The sequence below is a fragment of the Lissotriton vulgaris genome, chromosome 10 (genome assembly GCF_964263255.1).
Source record: "Lissotriton vulgaris chromosome 10, aLisVul1.2, whole genome shotgun sequence".
Classification (NCBI taxonomy): domain Eukaryota; kingdom Metazoa; phylum Chordata; class Amphibia; order Caudata; family Salamandridae; genus Lissotriton; species Lissotriton vulgaris.
In genome coordinates this window covers 963,796-982,108 of record NC_141698.1, presented here as the reverse complement: position 1 = coordinate 982,108, position 18,313 = coordinate 963,796, and the positions used below count along the sequence as shown (strand labels likewise).

The following is an 18,313-nucleotide window of genomic DNA, read 5'->3' as shown; positions in this document are numbered from 1 at the left end:
CTGCCAGACTCGCGCCTGGGGAATACCTTAAGTCGGATCATTGCAAGGTTGAAATGCTGTCCACTGCCTCCCACCACAGCTTCACAAGGCGGTAGGTGCCGTTCGTATGACCAGATAATTACGGATTATGGGTGTAATGGACGAATCTGCTACAGCAGCTCTCCTAATGTGTGGCCATCTTTTTTGGCTGCAGGCCACGCCCCCAAATAGCCATGTTTTTAAGGCTTTCTTAAACCTGAATTCCGAATCAATCCTCCTCAGATGTACCGGCATGGAGTTCCAGAGTCTTGAAGTTTTGACCGCAAAGGCCCAGCCACCAATCCTGGCCTTTGCAAACCATGGAATGGTCAGAAGTTTCTGGTCATTTGATCTGAGGACACTGTTCTTGCTACACTGTTGAAGTCTGTGCCTCAGATACTGTGGGCCGGTGTAATTCATTGCTCAATGGGCCAGAGTGAGCGCTTTATATTAAATTCTTATTTTTACAAGAAGCCAGTGCAGACTGAGCAAATGAGGGGTTATGTGGTGACGCATCGGCACATTCCGGACTAGACTAGCCGCCGCATTTTGGATAATCTGTAGCCTTCTGAGTGGATACTCCGGAAGCCCCAGATAAAGGCTATTCGCATAGTCAAGTTGGGACGTAACCAATGCGTGCACCACTGTCTTCCTACAGTCCATGGGAAGGTAAAGGAGAAAGTTCCTTAAAGCCTTCAACTTCCAAAAGCATTGCGCGGAGACATGAGCGCTTTGCACTTTTCCAGTCAGCTGTGCATCAAACTTGAAGCTCAAATTCCTGGCCGCAGCAACAGGAGAGGGAGGTGGATTCAACTCAGAAGGCCACCAGAGCTCAGGCCTTGGGGTAATCGGTTGGTTGAAAAACAAGACCTCCGTCTTCTCTGTATTCAACATTAGACAGTTCTCCGTCATCCAGGACGATATATTCAGGAGACAATGCCTAAAGTTGAAAAAGGCCGTCTCGCTGTGATCTCTAAAGGAGAACACCAGTTGTGTATCGTCGGCGTACGAGACGACCTTCACCCCATATTGTTCAATAACTGCTGCAAGAGGGGAGAGAGACACATTAAAAAGCAATGGGCTCGGGGCCGAGCCCTGCGGGCCCCACATACCAGAGGACTGGAGCTAGAAACATGAGGATGGAGAGTCACCCGCTGAGTGCGTCCCTCTAAGAAAAAGAAAAACCAAGCCCAGACCATGCCCGTCACACCTAGACATTTCAGTCTATTTAGGAGAATCCTGTGCGACACCGTATCAAAAGCTGCAGACAAGTCCATCAGCATCGCACAGCTTCCTTGGTCTAGGGTTTCACAGATAGATTCCGCAACTTCTAGCAGAGCCTTTTCCGTGCTATGCCCGGTTCTGAAGCCAGACTGGGAGTCGTGCAGATGACCATTCGACTCCAGGAAGTCCCCAAGTTGTTTCTGGACTTCCTTCTCTAAGAGTTTAGCCGGCGCGGGAAGAAGCGAGATTGGCCTAACATTTTTAGGTTCTGTTGGATCTGCATCTTCCTTTTTAAGAATAGGCTGAACAAATGCGTTTTTTCCAGCAGATAGGAAAGATCCCCGTCTCCAGAGAAGCATTCCAAATTGCGTTCGATACAGGATTGAGCCAGAGGGCAGCAGCTTAAAGAATCTGGCCGGGCAGGGGTCTGCCGGGGAGCCTGATTTTATTTTATTAAGTTCCCTCAGATCTGCTTCTAAACCGAAAGGCCGACCACCTACTTGTCTCACACGCTATCTGAGAAAATGTATCTTATGGTCCCGAAGATGAGAAGGAGGAGTAAATATCCTGGATTTTAGTCTGGGAGAAAGTAGCACATTTTTGGCATGGAGCAACGGTTGGAAAAATTGTACCCTTTAAAGCATGTGGTTTAATGAAACCCTGAACCATGTTAACATTTCTTTTACAGAATTGTCAGAAGTTTTAATCTGATTGGCGACATGTTCCCTGATGGTTTTTCGCTTTAGAAAATTTAATTTCCTTAGCGCTACTTTATATGCACCCTTGGCCGTAGGTTCATAGTGTTTTCGCCAAGCCCGCTCCAGCTTCTTACATAAGCTCTTCCCCATACAAAGCTCCTCTGTAAACCAAGGGGCTGATGGTTTACTCCTGACCACACTTATGACATCATTCATGATAATACACATTGGTCTGTAAACGGATATGGCATTAGAGGTATGAAAGTAACTACAAAATAGCTCAGAATAATATGAAGCATTGTTACTGCCATCAAACATACAACACCCATAGGTAAAGCAAGCGTGTGCTATGTGCATCACTGAGCAGATATCATACACTTCATGGGTAGCCGAGCTCATGCCAACTATGAACCACAGATGAAAGAGTAATCTACCTGCACACGGTGTTCCATCTGTGTACAACTGTTCAGAGAACCAAGTTCCTCCAGATACTGAAGCCCTGCTACAGAACTGATGTGATACTACGGACGCTTTTTACCTGCATCAAACCCCTGACGGTCACTGAACCTACACTGAGAAACGACATGGACACGAGTAGAAAAGTGGGTACTGTTAGCAGTGTTTACTCTAAGGAGAGAGTTTACTCTGGACTGCACAGTTTGCAGACAGTGAAACTCTCACGGGAAATTCACCACAGGCGATTAAAAAGCCTCTACTGTGAACAGTGTGCACTCAATGCGAAACTTGTCCACGAGAGTCCATGCACGGCATCAGTCGAGTATATTTACAAAACAACTTCATCCGGTACACTCCTCCACGAGCTCGGCATCGGCACTCAGTCTGGTCGCCCCTAAATTCAGGAGAGCTGATTGGGGGTGTGGCAGCTTGGTTCCTAGCACTGCCCCCATTGGAATACCATACTGTTACATCTGAAGTCCTGTACATCTTGTCTTCTTTTAGTTAGAATCTTAAGCATCGGCTCTTTCTCTTGGTAGTCTCTCTTTTTCTTTCCCTTTCTTTGTTCTGGTTAGCACCATGACGCCTCAGGCCATGTGCTGCACCTTATAAATTGTATTCCCATTGCATTTCCAAAATAACCAAGGTCTGAAGGTGCTACAGATGATACTACCTGCAGCCTTCATGCTGTGCTGAAAACTGTTCAGGCAGCCCTTCTTCCGAAGCAAAACAAGCACATCAGCCCTTCTTCCGAAGCAAAACAAGCCCATCAGCCCTTCTTCCGAAGCAAAACAAGCACATGTACATAGGTTAGTACCTGGTGCACAGTCTTCCAGGTCAAGTATAAATTGTCATGCTGACACGATTCTGTCCAACTCAAGGCCTCTTACAAAAGTTAGTGTCAACTATGTAGAATCTTTGCCCCGCTGGAAACTTATTCGGCAGAACCAAAAACCTTGTGTGGAACATAATGAACACAAGTCCCCTGCACTCAGAGTTGGTCGGCAATACGAGGAGGAGGAGCATGTGGCATACTCGGTTTCAATAAATGAGTTGCACAGAACTGGTCCGTGTCCGAGGTATCCTTGCAGCGCTGAGAGAAGGCGAGAGGCTGGCATTGGGACGCGGAAAACCGTAAAATAAATAAATATATATATATATATATATATATATATATATATATTTATATTTTTTGGAAGGTAGAGTATGTTTTGATAACGTGTTGACCTGGCGGGAGATTTAACTCCAAATTGAAATATTTAAGGAATCTACCTTTGTATATACCCACTATGATGTACCTTTGAGAATCAATTGAATGTCATTAAGAAACTGAACTTAGCCTTGAGAAAGCCCTGGTGCAATTCGCCATAGAGGGCGAAACACGTGTCGGCTGTTTACGTTCAATTCTGCATTAATAAAACTTTATACTCTTTCTAAACTTTGGATCGACCCTATTTGTTTTAATGAAAATTTAAATCAACGAACACAGGATTTAACCTAAAAAATAGTATGTAAAAAAACCTGGAAAACATACTCTACCTTCCAAAAAACTGTTCTTTTCCAAAACTCTAAAAGGTCCAGAGTTTTTTGAGTAGGTTTCCTTTACCTCCACAAAAATCTCTGTGAAAACAGACATAGTTCTGGAATCCTTGGACCTTCAATGCTCAGTCGTCATGAATATATATATATATATATATATATGTGTGTAGGTTGGATCAGTGCTAAAAAACAAATCTAAATACATAAATGAGAAGTGCTGTTGTGCAAGCAAACTATATTATTGTAGACTATCAATAAAAAGACACAGGGTTACAGCTGCTGGGTTAAGTCTGGGGCCTGCTGTACACTTGTAGCAAAAAGCGAGGGAGACATATTTTGCTCTTGATCAAATATTAAATCCCCCCCCCCGCCTCACTGCCCCCCTCCCCGGATACCACAGTTTTCACCCAAAATGGACCCAGCCCCATGGTTGTAAACAGAGACAATGATAGTTTTGTGGATAACGCATGCAGTTTTGGGCCCGAGGACGGGGGCCTGGGGTCCCGGTTACCTGCATAGTTGTATCTGAAGGGGCCCATCCAGCGGTGCCGGTCGCTCTCGCGGAGCACGTCCCCGTAGAAACCGTAGCCGGTCAAGGAGACTGAGTATTTCATCAGAGTGTCCTGATGGTGGACAGCACAGACGTCCAGGGGCTGAGAGTCACCTGAGGGTGCAGAGCAGAGGAGGGTGACTGCTCACCTGAGGTTACCGGTCAAAGAGACCCCTAGGGTCCACTGAGATACCCAGCAAGAGGGGACTTACCTGTGGTCACAGAGTCAGGGACACCCCTAGGGTCTACTGAGATACCCAGCAAGAGGGGACTTACCTGAGGTCACACACAGAGTCAAGGGGGCCCCTAGGGTCCACTGAGATACCCAGCAAGAGGGGACTTACCTGAGGTCACAGAGTCAAGGGCACCCCTAGGGTCCACTGAGATAGCCAGCAAGAGGGGACTTACCTGTGGTCGCACAGGGTCAAGGACACCCCTAGGGTCCACTTAGATAACCAGCAAGAGGGTACTTACCTGAGGTCACAGAGTCAAGGACCCCACTGGGGGCGAAGAGATACCATGCAAGAGTGGACTTACCGGAGGTCACACAGAGTCAAGGGCACCCCTAGGGTCCACTGAGATACCCAGCAAGAGGGGACTTACCTGAGGTCACAGAGTCAAAGACACCCCTAGGGTCTACTGAGATACCCAGCAAGAGGGTACTTACCTGAGGTCACAGAGTCAAAGGCACCCCTAGGGTCCACTGAGATACCCAGCAAGAGGGGACTTACCGGAGGTCACAGAGTGAAGCGCACACTTAGGGTCCACTGAGATACCCTGCAAGAGGGGACTTACCTGAGGTCACACAGGGTCAAGGACACCCCTAGGGTCCACTGAGATACCAAACAAGAGAGGACTTACCTGAGGTTACAAAGTCAAGGACACCCCTAGGGTCCACTGAGATACCAAACAAGAGAGGACTTACCTGAGGTTACAAAGTCAAGGACACCCCTAGGGTCCACTGAGATACCCAGCAAGAGGGGAGTTACCTGAGGTCACAGAGTCAAGGACACCCCTAGGGTCCACTGAGATACCCAGCAAGAAGGAACTTACCTGAGGTCACAGAGTCTAGGACACCCCTAGGGTCCACTGAGATACCCAGCAAGAGGGGACTTACCTGAGGTCACACAGTCAAGGACACCCCTAGGGTCCACTGAGATACCCAGCATGGGGGGGACTTACCTAAGGTCACAGAGTCAAAGGCAACCCTAGGGTCCGCTGAGATACCCAGCAAGAGGGGACTTACCTGAGGTCACAGATTCAAGGACCCCTCTAGGGCCCACTGAGATACCAAGCAAGAGGGGACCTACCTGAGGTCACAGAGTCGAGGACACCCCTAGGGTCCACTGAGATACCCAGCAAGAGGGGACTTACCTGAGGTCGCAAAGGGTCAAGGACACCCCTAGGGTCCACTGAGATACCCAGCAAGAGGGGACTTACCTGAGGTCACACAGAGAGTCAAGGACACCCCATAGGGTCCACTGAGATACACAGCAAAAGGGGACTTACCGGAGGTCACAGAGTCAAAGACACCCCTAGGGTCCACTGAGATACCCAGCAAGAGGGGACTTACCTGAGGTCACAGAGTCAAAGACACCCCTAGGGTCTACTGAGATACCCAGCAAGAGGGGACTTACCTGAGGTCACAGAGTCAAAGGCACCCCTAGGGTCCACTGAGATACCCAGCAAGAGGGGACTTACCGGAGGTCACAGAGTGAAGCGCACACTTAGGGTCCACTGAGATACCCTGCAAGAGGGGACTTACCTGAGGTCACACAGGGTCAAGGACACCCCTAGGGTCCACTGAGATACCAAACAAGAGAGGACTTACCTGAGGTTACAAAGTCAAGGACACCCCTAGGGTCCACTGAGATACCCAGCAAGAGGGGAGTTACCTGAGGTCACAGAGTCAAGGACACCCCTAGGGTCCACTGAGATACCCAGCAAGAGGGGACTTACCTGAGGTCACACAGTCAAGGACACCCCTAGGGTCCACTGAGATACCCAGCAAGGGGGGGACTTACCTAAGGTCACAGAGTCAAAGGCACCCCTAGGGTCCACTGAGATACCCAGCAAGAGGGGACTTACCTGAGGTCAGAGATTCAAGGACCCCTCTAGGGCCCACTGAGATACCCAGCAAGAGGGGACTTACCTCAGGGCACAGAGTGAACGGCACCCCTAGGGTCCACTGAGATACCCAGCAAGAGGGGACTTACCTGAGGTCACAGATTCAAGGACCCCTCTAGGGTGCACTGAGATACCAAGCAAGAGGGGACATACCTGAGGTCACAGTCAAGGACACCCCTAGGGTCCACTGAGATACTCAGCAAGAGGGGAGTTACCTGAGGTCACAGAGTCAAGGACACCCCTAGGGTCCACTGAGATACCCAGCAAGAAGGGACTTGCCTGAGGTCACAGAGTCGAGGACACCCCTAGGGTCCACTGAGATACCCAGCAAGAGGGGACTTACCTCAGGTCACACAGAGAGTCAAGGGCACTCCTAGGGTCCACTGAGATACCCAGCAAGAGAGAACTTACCTGAAGTCACAGAGTCAAGGACACCCCTAGGGTCCACTGAGATACCCAGCAAGAGGGGACTTACCTGAGGTCACACAGAGAGGCAAGGACACCCCTAGGGTCCACTGAGATACCCAGCAAGATGGGACTTACCCGAGGTCACAGAGTCAAAGGCCCCCCTAGGGTCTACTGAGATACCCAGAGCGAAGATTCTTATCTGTGGTCACAAAGAGTCCAGGGCACCCCTAATATCCACTGAGATACCCAGACATAAGAGATTACCTGAGGTCACACAGAGAGCCAGGGGCATAGCTGGGGTGGGAGAGAGAAATCCAGAGCTAAGGGTCTTACCTGAGGTCACACAGTCGAGGTTACTGTCAGGAGAGGGCAGAGGTCACAGCCGGGGTCACTGGCAGGAGAGGGCAGAGGTCACAGCCGGGGTCACTGGCAGGAGAGGGCAGAGGTCACAGCTGGGGTCACCTCCAGGAGAGGGCAGAGGTCACAGCCGGGGTCCCTTTCAGGAGAGGGCAGAGGTCACAGCCGGGGTCACACCCAGAAGAGGGCAAAGGTCACAGCCGGGGTCACCCCCAGGAGAGGGCAGAGGTCACAGCAGGGGTCACTGCCAGGAGAGGGCAGAGGTCACAGCCGGGGTCACTGTCAGGAGAGGGCAGAGGTCACAACCGGGGTCACTGGCAGGAGAGGGCAGAGGTCACAGCAGTGGGTCCCTGCTAGGAGAGGGCAGAGGTCACAGCTGGGGTCACCTCCAGGTAAGGGCAGAGGTCACAGCCAGGGTCACACTCAGGAGGGCAGGTCACAGCCGGGGTCACAGTCAGGAGAGGGCAGAGGTCACAGCCGGGGTCACCTCCAGGAGAGGGCAGAGGTCACAGCCAGGGTCACTGGCAGGAGAGGGCAGAGGTCACAGCCGGGGTCCCTGTTAGGAGAGGGCAGAGGTCACAGCTAGGGTCACCTCCAGGAGAGGGCAGAGGTCATAGCCGGGGTCACTGGCAGGAGAGGGCAGACGTCGCAGCCGGGGTCATACTCAGGAGGGCAGGTCACAGCCGGGGTCACAGTCAGGAGAGGGCAGAGGTCACAGCCAGGGTCACCCCCAGGAGAGGGCAGAGGTCACAGCCGGGGTCACCCCCAGGAGAGGGCTCCCGGGCTCTGCATTAGACCATAGAGTCACTGACGCCCCTCCGTCAGGGGGCTGCTTCTGTAAACCCCTGTGTGTCTCACTCACCTTGACATGGCAGTGACTGGACATTCGGCCTGATATCTCTCGAGGAGGTTTGTGAGGGCCCACCCACGGACATGAGGACCCCCGAGACCGTAACAACAACCCCCCCTCATACCTATGATGATGTGAAGCGCCGAAGTGATGGGGTCGTTGATTCCAACGGTGGCAAAGCAGATGCAGTCAGTGGACCCTGAGGAGAGAAAGATGCAGTGGGTGAGTATGAGCCGGTGGCACCCCTGCACCGCGACCAGTGCACTGCGACCTGCGCATCACGACCTGCGCATCACGACCTGGGCACTGCGACCTGTGCAACATCCTGTGCACTGTGACCTGTGCAATGTGATGTGTGCAGCAGCCAGTGCCCTGTGCATTACAACCTTGCATCAAAACCTGTACAACATCCTGTGTGCTGCAACCTGTGCATCGTGACGTATGCAGCATCCAGTGCACTTCAACCTGAGAATCATATTTGAAGCAACCTATGCACTTTGACCTGTGCATCGTGAAGTGTGCAACATCTTGTGCACTGCAACATGTGCATCTTGTCATTTGCAGAAACCTGTGCATTACAATATGTGCATAAAAACTTGTACACTATCCTGTGCACTGCGACCTGAGCATTGTGATGTTTTCAACATCCTGTGCGCTGTGACCTCTCCATCGTGACTTGTTAAGCATGCTGTGCACTGCGACCTGTGCAACATCCTGTGCATCGTGACATGCAGAAACCTGTGCATCGTGACATGTGCAACATCATGTGCCTCACAACCTATGCATCAAAACATGTACAACTTCCTGTGCACTGCGACCTGTGCAGCATCCTGTGCACAGGGACGTGTACAGCATCCTGTGCAATGCAACCTATGCACTGCAACCTGTGCATAAAAAGCTGTAAAACATCCTTTGCACTGCAACCTGTGCATGAAACATACACAACATCTTGTGCACTGTGTCCTATGCTTCAAATCCTGTACAACATCCTGTGCATTGCGACCTGTGAATCATGATGTGCTGCAACCTGTGCATGAAAACCTGGACTACATCCTGTGAGTCACACCCCTGCATCACAACCTGTGCATCATGACATCAACAACAATTTGTGCCTCACAACCTGCGCTTTGTGACGTGTGCAGCAACCTGTGCTTCACAATCGATACAACATCCTGCGTATCGTGAGATGAACTAGCATCTGTGCATCACACCTTGTGCAGCACCACAAATTGTGCATCATGACATGTACACCAATCTGTGCACCACAATCTGGGGCATATTGAAAGCCACCATCACCACAGGAACGTGGACGTTTCTGTGGCGATATGTGCTTCAACTTACCTACCAAGGCAGCGTTAAGCCACGTTGAGTGGCTTAACGCTGCCTTGTGAATAAGGCCGCCTTTCACGCTGTGCTGATCGTGAAAGGGAAGGCAATGGGTGTTGCGATGGGCGTTCTACAGCAACACCAACTAATCTTGACACTGGCGCTGCCCATATTTAGAAGGGGGGCGGAAATATGGGGCAGCGCCAACATTAAGACCAGGCAAAACCTGGTCTTACCCGGGTGCAACGAGGAGAAATGCTTTACTTCACCTCGTCTTTGCTGTTTCCATGTGTGTTGCGTTGTGCAGTACATGTGGAAACAGCAAAAGCCCATGGATTGTTTATGTGCAGGAAGAAAACCTTCAGAGAAAACGGCGCAGAGGTTCCTATGTTGGCGCTAGGCAGCACGCAGTGCACCAGCGCTGGGAGAGAGCTGGAACGTGCCATCTCTTTGTGTGCCCTTAAGCACACTGCGCCGCCCCCCTGGATGAGTGCCGCTCAGCGGCCTGTGGTTGCCGCGGCTCTTGGGGGCGGGGATGGCGGTTGTAACTCCCACCTGCTGGGATGATTCCGATGCGGATCGCTGAGGGCCGGAGCTCCGCGTCGTCCTCGTCCTCAGACACGCCCGCTTCACGCTGGGTGCGGCCGATGAGTCCGTGCATCAACTCGCTGAACATCCCGTCACCGCCGACACAGACCAACCTAAGGGGGAGTAAAGGACAGAGCTGAGGGCTGGGGTGTGAGGGGCTGGGAGGAGGCTCGGGATCAATGAACATGCAGGACCAGACAAGCGGCCAGCACTACCCACTCCAAGGACACTGTGGGGCATATTTATGAGAGAAGTGGCGGAGCGCGGCGTTAGCCTCCTTGGCAGGGCTGCACCGCATTTGCAAGAATACGGTGCAGCCCTGCGTTTCCCCCTGCGTTGGCGTCAATATAGCCGCCTAGCGCCGACGCAGGCACCCTTGAACCACAGTGCAAGGGTGACTGCATTGCAGGGAAATGATTGTTTGTGTGCGGAAGGTGTCCCTTCCTGCACATAAACAATCAGTAATGGCACTTTTGTAACTTATGTGTGTGCTGCTCAATGCAGCACACATAGAAGTTGCTAAACTTCATTTTTTCAATGATTGTTTATGTGCAGGAAGGGACACCTTCCTGCACATAAACAATCAATGGAGTTTTGCTGTGTCTGTGTGCGCTGCACAACGCAGCACACATGGATACGCAAAAACGAGGAGAAATCAAGCATTTCTCCTCATTTTGACCAGGTTTTGCCTGGTCTTAATTTTGGTGATGCCCTAGATTTGCGCGTCCCTTGTAAATAGGAGACAGCGTCAGAATCAATGGGTGGTGCAGTGGAACACCCACTGCAACACCCACTGCCCTCCCCTTTCAAATGTAGCGTGAAAGAGCGCCTTATCTACAAGGCAGCGTTAAGCCACGTTAAGTGGCATAAAGCTGCCTTGTAAATAAGTAGAAGCCCCTATCGCCATCACAACGTCTGAAAAAGTGACCATGTTGTGGTGAAAGGGGCTTGTAAATATGCCCTGTGACTGGTGGATGCGCCTGCTCAGACCCTCAGAGTGAACACTACCACCTAAAAGGAGACTGTGACTAGTGGAGATTCCAGCTCCAGACCCCCGGCCGGCACACTGCCCAGGAGACGGACACAGTGCCTGCTCTAGGCCCTGGAGAACTGGCCTGTAAAGACGGAGGCCCCTGGGGCACGCCCGAGTGCCAGCTTTGTGTATGACCAGATTGTGAGTGGGATGGGGTGGTCTTTAAAGGCCAGTGTCTAGGCCCCGAGAGGCTGCTTGAGCCAGGGTCCCAGAGACACCGAAGGGCTCTGGGTGACAAGACTCCCTTCCATGCATTTACAAGGGATAATTCTCGCTTCGGTGCCTGACCCAATCATGGGTTCACACCCTGCAACTCTGGGCATTAAGCTTGCTTAATCTCCATAACGGCCCCCCGCGGCGGGATGCCTGGCTTTCACCTTGGGGATGCCCGTTAGGGGCTATCTCACAGGGAAAAGCCAGGACGGGTTCCCAAGGCAAGCGCTGAGATGCCTCCGGGTAGTCGAGCGCAATATAAGAACATACAAAAACAAAAAAGAAATGCACACACTCACCCGTCCACACCTTGCAGGTTCTCGTGGAGGATGTGGTCTCTGGCATGGTTGGCCCGGGTAGTTTCTGAAACAGAGAGTGCATTAGTATCTTAAAGAGCAAAATCAACCAAACAGGACTGATTATGGCCACGCAGAATCAGGTGTGCCCACCCTGGTCACCCAGACCACCATGACCACTCAACACAGTCTAGATCACAAGGGCTCATCCAGGACCTCTAGAAGCATGCTGGCCACCCACGACCACCACGTCCACTCGACACAATCCAGATCACAAGGGCTCATCCGTGTCTTCTAGAGGCATCCTGGCCGCCATCATGTAATCCAGATCACAGGGGCTCGCTCATCCAGCGGAGTCCAGATCACAAGGGCCCATCCAGGGGTTATGGGGCCTCCTGACCACCTAGAACCCCTCCCAGGTGCTTAGATGAATACCAACACCATTCCACCCTGATTGCCTGGGACCACACAGAGCCACAGCAGCCACCCATAACCGCCCTACCATCCAGTTTCACCCTCACCACATGGAACCACTCTGGATCATCTGGGGCCACCCTGTACCTCCCAGGATTGGGGATTCTCTGAAACAGAAAGAATGTGCATTAGTGTCCTGTAGACAGAGGCGGAGCGCACAGGAACAGTCCTGCTCATCATGACCATGCGGGGTCGCATTGACCACTCGGCACAATCCTGACCACAGCGGTTCATACAAGACTTCTGGCGGTACCCTGACCACCCAATGCCACCCATGAGGAGCTTAACTCACTATCAAGGACCTCCATGCCCATGCTGGCACCACATGGAACTACTCTGGATTCTTTGGGACCACCCAGTAGCTCCCTAAACATGCAAGAGGATGCTGGTCACCCAGCGATCTCCTGTGGCCAACCTTACTCACATGAGTTTGCCAACGACATACTCTACCACCTCACAGCTCACTAACGCCGGAGTACTCAAAACAATACAGATCGCTCTGCACCACTCCAGACTGTCAGATCCAAACCAACCATTCATTCCAACCCAGATCAATTCCAAGCAAGAGAGGGAACAAGGAACAACAAGTCAGTTCAACAAGGAGGGGAGAGGGGGTGTACTAGAGTGAGGAAGGAAGCAGTGAGCGGAGACGAGGAAGGGGGCAGTAGAGGGGAGGGATGGAAGAAAGTGAGGATGGGAGCATGAGAAGGGAAGAAACTAAGGAGTGGAGGGAGCACAGTTAGCAAGAGTGAGATGTGTACCAATCACTTGAGTCTGGATTCCTGCCAGCTCGAAGAGCGGGGACACCTTGGAGTAGATCCGGATGGCCTGACCACGACCACCAAAGGGATTGATGAACACCAGGAGATTCTTGGGCCGCCTCCCACCTGTGGGGATGAAAGGAGGCATTAGACACATTGTGGACCAGGAAGATGCAGCCATGGCTCAGCCAATGCCTTCAGGCACCACTGAGAGAGAGGGACAATGAAGAGAGGCCCAGAACCTAGAATGACCTAGAATCATTCAGTCAATGCCTTCAGAGGCCACGGAGAAAGACTGAGAACACAGAAAGGCCCAGAACCTAGAATGACCTAGAACCATTCAGCCAAGGCCTTCAGGCACCACTGAGAGAGACTGATAATGAAGACAGGCCTAGAACCTTGAATGGCCTAGAACCATTCTGCCAATGCCTTCAGGCACCACAGAGAAATACTGGGAAGTAAGACAGACCCAGAACCTAGAATGACCTAGAACCATCCAGCCAAGGCCTACAGACACCACTGAGAGAGACTGACAATTATTATTATTATTATGTTTCTTATATAGCGCCTGAATCGACCCCCGAAGGGGTATCTCCGCGCTTGCCTTGGGAACCCGTCCTGGCTTTTCCCTGTGAGATAGCCCCTACAGGGCATCCCCAAGGTGAAAGCCAGGCATCCCGCCGCGGGGGGCCGTTGTGGGGATTAAGCAAGCTTAATGCCCAGAGTTGCAGAGTGTGAACCCATGATTAGGTCAGGCACCGAAGCGAGAATTATCGAGTCCATGGACATTTGAGCTCAAGACCCTGCCACGTCGGGAATTGAACCCTGGTCCCGGGTCTGACCTCTGCTTCAGTGTCTGCCTGCTCTAACCAGTGAGCCACACTTCTCAATGAAGACAGACTTAGAACCTAGAGTGACCTAGAACCATCCAGCCAAGGCCTTCAGGCACCACAGAGAGAGACTGACAATCAAGACAGGCCTAGAACCTTGAATGACCTAGAACTATTCCGTCAATGCCTTCAGGGGTCACTGAGAAGGACTAGGAACAAAGACAGGCCCTGAATGTAGAGTGACCTAGAACCAGCCAACCGAGGCCTTTAGGCACCACTGAGAGAGACTGACATTGAAGACAGGCCTAGAACCTGGAATGACCTAGCACCATCCAGCCAAGGCCTTCAGGGCCACTGAAAAAGACTGAGAACAAACAAAGGCCTCTTTTCCCATGCTTACGTGCCCTCTGCCCTTCTCTCCCATGCTTCCATGTTGTGTACCCCCCTCCCCCCTGCTCCTGGTACTCACCGTACTGCTGAGTCCTCTGCTGCAGGAGCTGCACCCACTGGTGGCTGAGGTCTCGGTCCTGGGCTGTGAACAGGAGCGTCTCCAGGGACCACTGACGCTTCCTGCCCCTCTTCACGTAGAACACTTAGGGGAACAAGGGAGTCAGTTACCAATGAGCACAGTGAGAACAAGAACAGCCAGTGACCAATGAGCACAGAGAGAAAAAGAGGAGTCAGTGACCAATGAGAACACAGAGCAGGAAGATGAGTCAGTGACCAATGAGAACACAGATCAGGAAGATGAGCCAGTGACCAATGAGCACAGTGAGAACAAGAACAGCCAGTGACCAATTAGAACACTGAGAGCAGGAAGATGAGTCAGTGACCAATGAGCACACTGAGAGCAGGAAGATGAGTCTGTGACCAAAGAGCACAGTGAGAACAAGATGAGTCAGTGACCAATGGGCACAAGATCAGTCAGTGACCAATGAGAACAGTAAGAACAAGAACAGCCAGTGACCAAAGAGAACAATGAGAACAAGAATAGCAAGTGACCAATTAGAACACTGAGAGCAGGAAGATGAGTCAGTGACCAATGAGCACACTGAGAGCAGGAAGATGAGTCTGTGACCGAAGAGAACAATGAGAACAAGATGAGTCAGTGACCAATGGGCACAGTGAGAACAACAACAGCCAGTGACCAATGAGCACAAGAGCAGTCAGTGACCAATGAGCACAGTGAGAACAAGAACAGCCAGTGACCAATGAGCAGAGGAAGAACAAGATGAGTTAGTGACCAATGAGAACACAGAGCAGGAAGATGAGTCTGTGACCAAAGAAAACAATGAGAACAAGAACAGCCAGTGACCAATGAGAACACTGAGGGGACAAGGGAGTCAGTGACCAATGGGCACAGTGAGAACAAGAACAGCCAGTGACCAATGGGAACACTGAGAACAAGAACAGCCAGTGGCCAATGGGCACAGTGAGAACAAGAACAGCCAGTGACCCATGAGAACAATGAGAACAAGAACAGCCAGTGACCAATGAGCAATGAAGAAACACTGAGGGTAATAAGGGAGTCCGGGCAGGGGAGGCATTCTTAGGAAACGCTCAGGCCTCAGCAGGGAATTCAGAGGGAAGCCCCAGACCCTGAAGACAGACGTCCCAGGGGAGGCTCAGGGCCTGAGGATAGAAACCTCAAGGGAGTCTCAGAACCTGAGAACAGAAGCCTCAGGGCCTGGACTCAGCATCTCCTGATCCCGGTGGTGGGGAAGGGAGAGGCCATCCTCAGGGGAAGCCTCAGGGCCTGAGGATAGGAGCCACTGGCCATGATGGAGCCCCTGGCCATGATGGAGCCCCTGGCCCAATTTCTGGCTCATGGATTTGTCAAACCCGTCATAGCCATGGCTTTTCCTTCTGAAGCATCTACTGCCGCTAAACCTCGTGGTTGGGCCCATGATTGGACGCGAAGGGTTGCGCTTCATCTAACTTTCTTGGGTGATCCTTGTTCCTTCAAAGCCTTTGGACAGCAGAAAGCATCTTTACCCTTCAGTTCAGCAGTGAACGGTTTTGAGTGGTCCAAGCCCCCCTTCAAGTCTGGGGCTGAGTAAAGTCACATCAGCGACAGGCAGCGAACGAACCTCGAGGCGGTGAGAGTGAGTTCAGAGGCAGCAATGAAGATTCTTCATGTCAACACCTTCAGATCTTTCCTCCAACCAAACCACTCCTAACACTCACGGTGTCCGCGCCTCAGGCCTTGCTTCGCACCCGTTGAAGGAAGCAGAGATCCTTTCTCATCAGCTGGAGTCGGATCACCTCAGACATCTGGGGTTTTGTCTTCGTCAAAGGCGGAACAGGATTATATTCTCTCCAGATTCGCGCTCTCTTGTAGCTCCTTGGCCCCACTCACTGAAGAAACAAGAGGCTCTGATCTCAGAGATGCAACCTATTTTGGATGAGAGAGGCTTCACTCCAGTTACCAAAGAACAACTGGCCACGGGAGTACCTTCTCGTGTCCTCCTAGTACCGACGTGTTCAGGGGGGTTTCATCGAACCATCAACTTGGAGGGCGTCTATCAGTTTGTCCGAACAACCCGTTTCAAGATGGACACTTCTCAGACTATAAGCGGCCAATATAGTTACAATGAGATTTTTAGGTGGCTTTGGAAGATGTTTATATATAAACGTTCCGCATTTGACTTCCTCATCAATGCGCTTCTGTCCAATCCCTCTTAGTTCAAGGTCCGGCACTTCCTCATGAAACCCACCTTGGGGGTCCTCACTGGGCACATATTATCCCTACACAGCAATGGAACTGTCATGCAGATTTGTATAGCGCTTACCACCCGAGGGGTATGCAGGCACTCAGCTGCTGCAGTCCTTGGCAGATGTACCGACTGTTTGCAGGCTCCTGTCCTCACTGCGGCTCCTGATCAACCCGAAGAAATCCAGTCTGTGACCAACTCAGGGCCTTCGAGTCACTGAGGCAGATGTGGAATGGGATACTTGCCTCAGGACCGGGCAGGTAAGGTCCATTCTCCCTGGACGGCCTCGCAGTGTCACCAGCCAGCTCCGGCTCACAGCTGGACGCATGTCCAAGGGGAGAGGGAGGGCTGCTCTCCCTTTGTCAGGGGGTGGATTTGCTTCTGTCTTGAGGATTGTTGGGTCTTCACTTCTTCACATCTTATGCTTTCTTCTATTTTTCCACAGTTTTGTGGTTCTGTGTCTCACCTTGGGTTCTGTGCTGAGAATGATATATTCTCTGTTGGTGGGACCCACCTCTCGTCTGTACCAGCAAACCATTCTTGTGATGGAGGAGATCGCTCAGGAACGACGACCCGATGGTTCAAGCACATCTGGAGAAGGTGGCACTCCTTGCGTGGCTGAAACTGTCCTTCTGGTTCCTCACACTAGCCCTCTTCCTTTGGAACAGGTTGACCTGCACATCCTGGCTGTGTATAGGGCTGGGGCTGTGTATCCATTTAGAAAGGATCTCTTTCCATAGGTGTGACAATCTCTTAGTGAACTTTGGTGGCGCAGAGAAAGGCTTTTCTTCTCTTTCCACCTTGAGCTTCTGGATGAAGGCAACCATTGGTTTTGTCTGTGACCTCTCAGGTAAGGAGTTACCTGCACATATTTAAGGATGTTCCACTAGGGGTGTGACTGCCTCGTGAGCGGAGGTGGGAGGGGTCTCATTAGTAGACTGATGTTCATTCTTAATTTCCTTCAGCATTTGGCAATTGGGTTTTATCTGCTCTCAAAACAGGTGATTGAGATATTTTTCATTACAGCACATTCAGGGTGTCGCGTGCTTTCTGTTTCTGACTTCTGTATTGTTTCTTTTGAGCAAAGCTGCTGTCTGGGTTGTGTCTGCCCTCGCTTCCAAGGACGGGCAAGGGAAATGAGTTGGTAAAGTTCAGAGTACTTCGGTAATCCTGTTTTCCTTCCTGGTCCCAGGCCTTACTCCCTCCAGCCTCCCTCTCGATCACAGCTTCAGCCTTGACCTGGGTTGTTGTACTTGTACGGTTGATGGGTAAGAAGCCCTTCTATAGGGCATCACAGGAGTGGGAAGAGTCTTTCTTTAAGACACTGCTTTAAAGTGTGTCTGCAAGAGGTGTCTTGTCTTTGTCAGATATAAAGACAGGAACAAGGAGGATAAAAATCAGAGTCAAAGGACTACCCGAAGAATCTGAGCATTTCAAGCAATGGTAATAGATACTTGAAACAATACAAACATTGTTACAAGAAAAAAACCCTGAAATTATGTATTCAAATAAATAAATTTCGTTTTAAAAATAAACAAACAGTATTTCTGTAAAAGTGCACCCCTCAATGGTGACAGAAGTGCCCCCCCCCCCTCCAGCCACTCTCTCGTACACCCTGAAGCTGGGGGCATGTGGCGCAGTGCAGCCCCTTATTCTCTGCTCACCCGTGAACTGGTTCTCTGGTATGGAAGGTCGTGGGTCCGGGTCCGAGACATCCCTCCTCCCCAGACAGACCTGGACGACCTCGGTGACTGGCATGCGGAAGCTCTGACCTGCAACACAGAGGAAGAGAAGTGAGTATCCTGCTGTAGGGACAGAGAACACCTTCATCAGGATTGAAGCTTGTGACAG

At 51.3% G+C, this 18,313-nt stretch overlaps 1 protein-coding gene across 2 annotated transcripts in view; it reads right to left on the bottom strand.

The window, feature by feature from the left end:
* Window positions 1-18,313, bottom strand: part of LOC147684274 (ceramide kinase-like) — an 85,102-nt gene that overhangs the window by 13,555 nt on the left and 53,234 nt on the right. For both annotated transcript variants that reach the window (XM_086940133.1, XM_086940134.1), the window contains exons 2-8: window positions 18,127-18,234; window positions 14,218-14,340; window positions 12,919-13,044; window positions 11,687-11,750; window positions 10,109-10,254; window positions 8,352-8,426; window positions 4,447-4,599 (exon numbers count right to left, since the gene is read on the bottom strand). In XM_086940133.1, the coding sequence (XP_086796259.1) occupies window positions 4,447-4,599; window positions 8,352-8,426; window positions 10,109-10,254; window positions 11,687-11,750; window positions 12,919-13,044; window positions 14,218-14,340; window positions 18,127-18,234 (795 nt within the window). The remainder of the gene's footprint in view (window positions 1-4,446; window positions 4,600-8,351; window positions 8,427-10,108; window positions 10,255-11,686; window positions 11,751-12,918; window positions 13,045-14,217; window positions 14,341-18,126; window positions 18,235-18,313) is intronic.